Source organism: Nerophis ophidion, linkage group LG06, assembly GCF_033978795.1.
Source record: "Nerophis ophidion isolate RoL-2023_Sa linkage group LG06, RoL_Noph_v1.0, whole genome shotgun sequence".
Taxonomy (NCBI): domain Eukaryota; kingdom Metazoa; phylum Chordata; class Actinopteri; order Syngnathiformes; family Syngnathidae; genus Nerophis; species Nerophis ophidion.
The window spans coordinates 31,147,169-31,157,168 of record NC_084616.1 but is presented as its reverse complement, the minus strand read 5'-3'; the positions used below and the strand labels follow the sequence as shown (position 1 = coordinate 31,157,168).

Sequence of the window (10,000 nt, the reverse complement as noted above, 5' to 3'; positions counted from 1 at the left end):
TTTTTTTTTTTTGTGGTTGTTAATAGGTAAATTTCCACGAAGTAGGAATCAATTTGAATTTTTAATAGAGCTGTTAATTTAAAAATGTGGTATTAGTTTTAGGTGGTGTAAGGTAGGGCTGCACCAATTAATTGATTATTTTGATAAGGAAAAAAGCTTTGATAAAGGTTCAGTTGCTTTGATAACGTTAAATATACGAACATAGTTTCTGCACAGCTGCTGTAATAGAGCGCACATGATCGCGGTGTTGTGAGGGTGCTGCAAACAGCGCTGAGTTTTTTTTAATTGTTGTTATGAATGCAGATGTGTTAAAAGTGCAATTTAAATGTGTAATGTACATTCAATACAAAAAACAAATTACGTTTTTTTTTTGTTAAAAAAACTGTGTTTATGTCAACAATTTTCCCTAAAATACGAATTTAGGCAGTAAAGTGTGTTTTATTTGAATACTTGATTAATCAAACAAACTAATCTCCAGATTACTAAAATGATCGATAGCTGCAGCCCTAGTGTAAACTGCAGCCCTAGTGTAAGATGCAGCCCTAGTGTAAGACTTCACAGCATCATACTGACGGATGTTTTGACACTCTCGCCAAGGTAAGTAAGTCTATCACAATATTAGAAATACCCCTCACTCAGTTCGATGCAGCTGCAACCACAAAATGAGCACATTCCTGGGATAAAATTTAACCGACAGTATCCACATCAGACAAGTACAATAAAGTTGAGATCGTCCCTTTTATTTCCACAAAGCATCAGGCATGTGAGAGCACACAGACAGTAACTGAACCGTGAAGCCTGCCAAGCCTTGCTTTGTCTACCAGATGAAGACACAGCTTTTTTGGTGTGGCGGTAACTTGCAGACAGTCCCAACGACTGGATTACTACTGACTTAAAGTTTGTACGCAAAATAAACACTCAGCACAAACGCAGATGACTACAAAAATAGTAAAAGAAGTTTATCGACCATTAAATTATGTGTTTGTTTTATGGTAAAGTTTTTTTACGGTACTATTAAACAGGGATATTCAACTAAACCTTTTGGGGGGTCCGGACTTCTCTTCATTATTTTGCATTAAAAAAATCCGAAGGCACACCACCAGCAGAAATTATTAAAAAAAATGAAACTCGATATTGACAATAAACAGTTGTTGGTTATGAATTTAAACCGTGAACAACCATGCATCACTATACTTGTCTCAAAGTACTGTCACGACCTGCTCCACACGCTGTAAGTCTTTGCTGTCGTCCAGCATTCGGCTTTGTTTACTTTGTAGCCAGTTTAGCTTTGGTTTCGTTCTGCCAAGCCTTCCCTAAGCTTCGATGCCTTTTTTTAGGGGCACTCACCTTTTGTTTATTTTTGGTTTAAGCATTAGATACCTTTTTACCTTCACAGTGCCTCCCGTTGTAGTCTTCATGTTTCTGACATCCACAAAGCAATTAGCTACCTGCTGCCACCTACTGATATGGAAGAGAATAACGTGGTTACTCTGCCGAGCTCTAGACCAGATCTCGCAAAGTGATTGAAAACCACTGTTCTCTGGAGTACCAGCGTCGTCCACTATAAACATTTGATTTTGGTATATAGTCTCAGAGTTATAGGAGCGCTCTGTTGTTTTTAACAACCTTATTCAAAAATGTGAGTGTCTCACACATTTTTTTAAAACTAAACTCGTAGGGCACCGGTTAAGTAGCCAACATGATGAAAAAGAGAGAATCTAAGATGGAACCTTGAAAAACACCACTTGTATAACTGCAGAAGTTGACTAACGACTGCATCTGAAGTAAACAAGCTACACCAACACCTTAGTTAAATCCCATTATGAAAAAAAATGTATCTGCCAAAAGGGGGAGGACTTAAAGGAGAGCCTTGAGGAACCAGTCAGCTATGTAAATCACACTTTTGAACCCCAGTGTTCTGTGTTTCCTAGCAAGGTTAAATGTTAATGCAATGATCTGCCAATGTGCTTTCAGTGGTCCAAGTTCCGGGAGCATTCTAGTGTTTTTAGGAAATTGCTGCAAAAATGTGTGTCTCCCAAGTTTTAAATGAATGCGGGGGCCGGTACGGTGTCATTCCCAGGCTGGATTTGGGCCCCAGGTTGCCAGTTGAATAGCCCTGCTTTACAAGCATGAGGCCCAGTCCAGGGGCTCTGCAGAGGCTGTTGTGCTGATACATGCCCCCACCATCCAGTTTAACCACATAGTCATCCAGATGGAATGAGAGATCTGCCTCCCTGAGTTTAAGCTGTCGATGGGAGGAAGAGATGACAATGGTTCTTTTCCCCTGGGTCACAGGGATGTAGCGTTGAACTGAACAGAGACAAACAGTTGAGGGCTTCCAGAGGAAGTGTGCTGGAGCCTAATGTCAGTTCGGCTTACGATGGGAGGACATGATTAGGGCTCTCTGCTATGTCAGGACCCACAAACGATAAAATGATAGCCAGATAAATGGAATCCATCTGAGAATCTCGAGTGAGGAATAGAATGGGTGGAGTTGTGTTTATGCTAGAGTTTGCCAGCACTGACTTGTAGGCTGCACAATGCAGGAAGTGCTTTCTGATGTTTGGTATAATATGGCTTGTGGTTTCAGAGTACAGTGCTGAAGGCCGGATTTGGAGGCGGGGGAAGTCTAAAGATAGTTTGTTTGGTATTCATCAGATTTTTGTGTAAGGTGGAAATGGTATCTAGAAGGGATTTTACAATTGATTGTACCCAAACGTGGAGTGTAGTATGCATTATAATTACCACTTGCATGTTTGGCATGTGCACAAGAAAAAAATGTGATGACTTCCTGTAGTTTGTACATTATGTAAATATATTAATTAATGTAAGCGTAAAAAAGCCATACATTGTTTTGCATTGATGTGTGCATACTCCACTGCCACTGATTAGGAGAAGATGTACTGCATGATAACATGATATGCAGGAAGGTATGCACATACCAACCTTTAGGTGAGAAATACACCTAAGGAAACTAAACCTGTGCCATAATATATTTACCTTATGCTCTTTTACATGTGCATTGTCATGGTTTATTTGATTTGTCCCTTTTATTTTATAATGCATATATAAAAAACGAAAACAGTAGTACCCTACCTTAGGACATTAATTGGTTATTGTATGTCAAGTCAATGTTCCTCATTGAAGTTAATACAATATTTTTTTTTGTGCCTGGCCCCACAAAGAAATGGCAAAGTTTAACCATTTACCATACTTTTTAAAAAGAGAAAAAAAACGTTTTAAAATATTGTATGATAAACAATACAATTGAATGTACAACAAACAACTGTTTTATGAAGTAATGCAATAAAATGTATAGCATATACCTTGGAAAATATGCTTACATGGTTTCTCCTTCGAGCTGCTTCTGCGTTAAACACACTATCAGAAGCTTCTCCTTATTTTCATGGATAACTATCTGCCATTTAACTTTATTTTACTTCATTTTTTTTACCTAGCTAGCGTTATCGACTCTTTCTGTTTCCGTGCGGTGCAGACTAGCAAGTGCTACACTCAAACTGCTTTGCCAAGTCTGCAACACGCTCTATAATGTTTTCAAATATTTATTTTATTAACCCTATCCACTTGGCATCCATTGCACCGGTCACCCAGGGGGTCCCCACATCTCCGGTCCCTTCCAAGGTTTGTCATTGTTTCCATAGGGTTTATTTTTTTCTTGTCCAAATGTGGGCTCTGAGCCGAGGATGTCATTGTGGTTTGTGCAGCTCTTTGAGACATTTGTTATTAAGGGCTTTATTGTTCAACTTTGATTGATTTTTTTATTTCAATGGATATCTACTGCTTCTTAGTCTTAGCAGTCTCCTTTCCAATCCCTTTTTTTCACAAGTGGTTGGAAAAACAAAGTTATGTTGATCTCTAGCTATAAGCTAATGCTGACGGGTTACACCGGATGTTTTGGTCCAATAGTTTGGGTTTCACTACGCCAACGAATGGCGGGAATGCTTGAAACTCACATTTTTGCTTTTCAACTTAAAGCATAACAATTAGATTGTTCGGTGTGTCTCAGAAGACGTTCATCACCTCTCCGCCAAAGCAGGCTTCATCGGTTCATGCTCATAGATTTAGATTGGTCAAATCTGGTCACATACATATTCACCAAATCTTTAAGAAAAACAATTGATTAAGATATTAACAAGATTGGGTTTTAACTGTATGTATTTTTACCTTGTTGGCCAACAAATGCAGTATTACTACAGCTGCATTAAAGTAACTATGAGGGACCCCTCGAGCAAGACCAGACATTTCTTTAGCACTTTTCTTTTTAGATCATAGTATACATCAACACATTCTATTAAATCTCTTTGGTTTCCATACTAAATTGTAACCAGACTACAGCATGCTTTTGCACTGTATGAGAGCTCTGCTGCTTGCGTGACCCCTGACTGCGCAGTCATGAACAATGAGCAGCCAGAGTCTCGCCGGCCAGCCGGGTGGGGTCACTCAATGGCAGGAAGCATTGCCATCAATATTTACTCTGCAAGCAGGGCAGCTGAGGAGTCGACAAGCTTGGAGCCTGGGTAGCACACGCAGTCTCAGCACACTTATGCAAACATTCTGGAGTGCTATTCTAGCCTCCCCACTCCAAACCCCCCCTTCTCCCATCCATAGCAATTAGAACATAGGCAGACCGGCTGGGCCCACTGACTCGTTATTTTTTTTACAGAATAGCTCCCTCACCAGACTTTTTGTTGTTAATATATATCATGCAACTGTTGAAATGTTGGAAAATTATCGCTTTCTATTGCTAATAGTACTAAATTATTATGTGTGTGTTCCACAGAGATGGCAGGCTCTGCTTGCTCAACAGCGGTACTTGTTGGACTGTTACTGTTGGTCTCTGCTTGCCATGCAGGTGAGTAAATGATAAGCTATGCGAAACGTATCGACATTTTGCCTAAGGCCTTCCATCTCATTATGCCTTTTTCCACCAAAAGTTTTGGTTCCTTGAACCTCTACTTCCACGCTGTTGTTACACTTGTTTTGTTGAAATAAGCAGGGGCGTCCATGATAACGTTGCTTGGATAACAACATATGTTGCTCCAAAACCTGTATGGACCTTTCAACATTAATGGGCATTCACAGATGTGTAAGTTACCCATGCCTTGGGCACTAATACACCCCCATACCATCACAGATGCTGGCTTTTGAACTTTGCGCCTATAGCAATCTGAATGGTTATTTTCCTCTTTTTTCTGGAAGACACCACGTCCTCTGTTTCCAAATATAATTTAAAATGTGGACTCGTCAGACCACAGAACACCTTTCCACTTTGCATCAGTCCATCTTAGATGATCTCGGGCCCAGCCAAGCCGGCGGTGTTTCAGGATATTGTTGATAAATGGGTTTGGCTTTGCATAGTAGAGTTTTAACTTGCACTTACAGATGTAGCGACCAACTGTAGTTACTGACAGTGTTTTTATGAAGTGTTCCTGAGCCCATGTGGTAATATCCTTTACACACTGGTGTCAGTTTTTGATGCAGTACCGCCTGAGGGATCAAAATTCCGTAATATCATCGCTTACGTGCAGTGATTTCTCCATATTCTCTGAAATTTTTGATGATTTTACGGACCTTAGATGGTAAAACGCCTAAATTCCTTGCAATAGCTTGTTGAGAAATGCTGTTCTAAAACTGTTCGACTATTTGCTTACAAAGTGGTGACCCTCACCCTATCCTTGTTTGTGAATTACTTAGGATTTCTTGGAAGCTGCTTTTATACCCAATCATGGCACCCACCTGTTCCTAATTAGCCTGCACACCTGTGGGATGTTCCATATCAGTGTGTGATGAGCATTCCTCAACTTTATTAGTATTTATTGCCACCTTTTCCAACTTCTTTGTCACGTGTTGCTGGCATCAAATTCTAAAGTTAATGATTATTTGCAAAAAAAAAAAAATGTTTATCAGTTTGAACATCAAATATGTTGTCTTTGTAGCATATTCAACTGAATATGGGTTGAAATTTTCCCAACTCATATGGAAACGGGGTTTGTAAATAAAATACAAAGCAATAAAATACAAAACAATATGATTTGAAAAATAAAGTTTACTGAATTCTTCATAATAAGTCAGTGTTTTGCCTACAATATCCAACTGCCAGAAAGTCATTCTCTCAGTAAATTCATGGACAGGTGATTACTTTTTTTCAATTTCAGATGTATATAACAATATATAAATAATAAATGTCAGTGTTTATCTCACGCCGACAACATGAACACATTCCCTTTATCGTTAGCTTTTTAGCATTAGCATTCTGTTCACTCGGGTTGAGGCTAAAAACGACACAAATGGAGTGTCACTGACTACTTTTACAACATGTAATAAAGTAAATAGTTACTATTTGATGATATTTACCTTTGTTTCACTCGTGTACTGCCTCCTTTATTTTACATTGATCCAACAAAGTCTCAGAGTCGTTGGCAGCTGAGGTTGTTGCTTTGAATCCAGCTTCATACAAAACTGTAAATACGTTTTAAAAAGTTTGTCCACTTCGCGTAGTTTCTAGTATCTAAATTAAGTTTATAAATAAAAAAAAAAACAATAATGAACTGCATATAGTTTAAAGACTCTGACTGAGTAAAAACACTGCAAAATAGTTTCACTGATCAGCGTTCATCAGCACAAAGATGCCCCCATAAAAGTTCCTGCAAGTCAAAAGTTCCTTTTGTTCTTCTTTCTCTCAGTTGTCACATACGTTGTAATAGAAATACACAAGAAATAAACAAGTCGCCGAGCATTCGGTAAATGGTGGGGCTGAGTTCGAAGAAGAAGCTTTAGGAACGCCCACAACTGCGTTCAACCAACCAGCGTTTGACAGCACACCTGTTCCCTGAAAAGGTAATGGGAAACTTGAAAAAGTCACACCTTGCTGGCAGGAACTCTGAAAGGTTCCTGGACAACTAAAGGGATGGTGTGGCGCAGTTGGGATAGTGGCCGTGCCAGCCACCTGAGGGTTCCTGGTTCAATCCCCACCTTCTACCAACCTCATCATGTTCCTTGTGTCCTTCAACAAGACACTTCACCCTTGCTCCTAATGGGTCGTGGTTAGGGCCTTTCATGGCAGCTCCGCCATCAGTGTGTGAATGTGTGTGTGAATGGGTGAATGTGGAAATAGTGTCAAAGCGCTTTGAGTACCTTGAAGGTAGAAAAGCGCTATACAAGTATAACCCATTTACCATTTATCATAAATCTACCCGAGTAGTATTTGGTGGAAACACAAGGGGAACTTTATTTGTGGGAAAGTGGGAAAGTTCCTGTAAAAGTTATTGCGGTGGAAAAAGGGCCTATTATCCGCTTTTTCAAATTTACACAGTATATCATATTAAGGCCGGGGATGCTGGTGCATAGAGGTGGTAATGCTAATAGTGATAGAGACAGACAACCAGTCATACCAAAGAAAATATCTTAGTTTAGGAGGAAATAGAGTACCCAGAGATAAAGGAGAGAAAAAAAGAGTAGGCCATGAAACTCCATACACAGAGAACCGAGCTCACACGGATTCTAATCCACAACACTCTAGATGTGATCCACAAATGCTTCATAGTGCTTGTATTGTATACCAAGGATCACCAACCTTTTTGAAACCAAGAGCTACTTCTTGGGTACTGATTAATGCGAAGGGCTATCAGTTTGATACACACTTAAATAAATTGCCAGAAATAGCCAATTTGCCCAATTTACCTTTAATAAAGAAATATATATATATTAAAAAAATGGGTATATCGTCTGTCATTCCATCGTACATTTTTTTTTGTTTTACGGAAGGTTGTTTGTACAGAACAAATGATGAAAAAAAACACTTAATTGAACGGTTTAAAAGAGGAGAAAACACGAAAAAAATTAAAATTAAAATTTGAAACATAGTTTATCTTCAATTTCGACTCTTTAAAATTCAAAATTCAACCGAAAAAAAATGAAGAGAAAAACTAGCTAATTCGACTCTTTTTGAAAAAATTAAAAAAATAATTTATGGGACATCATTAGTAATTTTTCTTGATTAAGATTAATTTTAGAATTTTGATGACATGTTTTAAATAGGTTAAAATCCAATCTGCACTTTGGTAGAATTTATATATTGGACCAAGCTATATTTCTAACAAAGACAAATCATTATTCCTTCTAGATTTTCCAGAACAAAAATTTTAAAAGAAATTTAAAAGACTTTGAAAAAAGATTTAAATTTGATTCTACAGATTTTCTATATTTGCCAGAATTGTTTTTGGGAATTTTAATCATAATAAGTCTGAAGAAATATTTCACAAATATTCTTCGTCAAAAAAACAGAAGCTAAAATGAAGAATTAAATTAAAATGTATTCATTATTCTTTACAATAAAAAATAGTTATAATTTATTGAACATTGATTTAAATTGTCGGTAAAGAAGAGGAAGGAATTTAAAAGGTAAAAAGGTATATGTGTTTAAAAGTCCTAAAATTATTTTTAAGGTTGTATTTTTTTCTCTAAAATTGTCTTTCCGAAAGTTATAAGAAGCAAAGTAAAAAAAAAAAAATGAATTCATTTAAACAAGTGAAGACCAAGTCTTTAAAATATTTTCTTGGATTTTCAAATTCTATGAGTTTTGTCTCTCTTAGAATTAAAAATGTCAAGCAAAGCGAGACCAGCTTGCTAGTAAATGAATAAAATAAAATAAAAATAGAGGCAGCTCACTGGTAAGTGCTGCTATTTGAGCTATTTTTAAAACAGGCCAGTGGGCGACTCATCTGGTCCTTACGGGCGACCTGGTGCCCGCGAGCACCGCGTTGGTGACCCCTGTTGTATACCATTCCTCTGCCTCCTAGTGGGCAAAAAGTGCAAATAATGTCCCTTTTTCTGTACCATGTTGATGTTGTAATTGTAAATTGTCCACCTTTAGTGTAAATTCAAGCAAACCATTGTGTAAAGAGTTAAGAAAAAGTCTGTTGGAGCACTCTTGTTGAGAAAATATTAATAAGCATACAAGGGATAACAGCGCGGCCATTTACAGCACATGTTCATCCTTTGCAGAGTCAGAGGGTGATGGTAAGCGGCTGTGTACGTGCGAGAATAACAAAGGCACTTGTGTGAACGACACATGCCGAGGGGATGTCTGCTTCTACATGTGGGTGCACGGCCACGAGGAGAAAGGCTGCTTCTCGAGTCATAACTACAGAGAGCAATGCCTCACTTCCTTTGAACGCTTCCACGTCTACTGTTGCAGAGAGGAACTATGCAACGCCTATGCCACGCCACCTCCAAACATAGGTCAGTACTCAAAACCTCATTGTGTTTGTCATAGACCCACTCCAATGCAATGCTTCAATCAAAGTAAACTATTGCAATGTTTTATACTCTACTTTACAATGACGTGTTTACTGACAAACACAAGATAGACAAGTGATTCTCGCACTGTGGTACAAGGTACACAGGCTCTATCTAGTGATGTGTAAAATAATCACTTAATTAAGTATTCAAACACGGTGTAACTGTTCAAACTAAGTCTAATGTTACAGTGGTCAAAATAATAAATATAATTGATAAATAAAACCTATGCCTTGTTTTTAGTGAATATTTAGGCCTACTATGCTACTGTGTTTTAATGTTGGTCATTATGGAGGTACTTGGAGAGCCAGTTGTTTTCTGAGGTGGTACTGGTAGAAAACAAGTTTGAGAACCACTGAGGTAGACTATACATTTTGCCAATTTCATGTCATTTTGTGGCTCCAGATGGAGAGACAACAACGATGTCCCCACAGCAGCCTCGTCCAGAGCTGTGGATCACTGTGGCTCTGCTACTCTTGTTCATGGTGGCCAGTTTAACCGGCCTGCTGATATTCCTGCGCTTCCGACGTGCACATTCCCGCCTCAAAAATGTTGATGACCATGATGTCACCATGCTCAAGGTCCCCAGTGGAGACGACCCTACATATGGTGTAAGAAATTTCAGGTTAAGGGTGGTACAGTAATGACATGTGGCAGTTTTGACTTGTCATGTATTCTTGTC

General features: G+C 38.5%; 1 protein-coding gene across 1 annotated transcript in view; it reads left to right on the top strand.

Annotated features, from left to right (window-relative positions):
• The window catches only part of acvrl1 (activin A receptor like type 1), a 21,736-nt gene that overhangs the window by 2,594 nt on the left and 9,142 nt on the right, over positions 1 to 10,000 (top strand). Inside the window, exons 2-4 of the mRNA XM_061903364.1 lie at positions 4,802 to 4,873; positions 9,025 to 9,261; positions 9,724 to 9,929. Of these exons, the coding sequence (XP_061759348.1) occupies positions 4,804 to 4,873; positions 9,025 to 9,261; positions 9,724 to 9,929 (513 nt within the window). The 5' untranslated portion in view covers positions 4,802 to 4,803. The remainder of the gene's footprint in view (positions 1 to 4,801; positions 4,874 to 9,024; positions 9,262 to 9,723; positions 9,930 to 10,000) is intronic.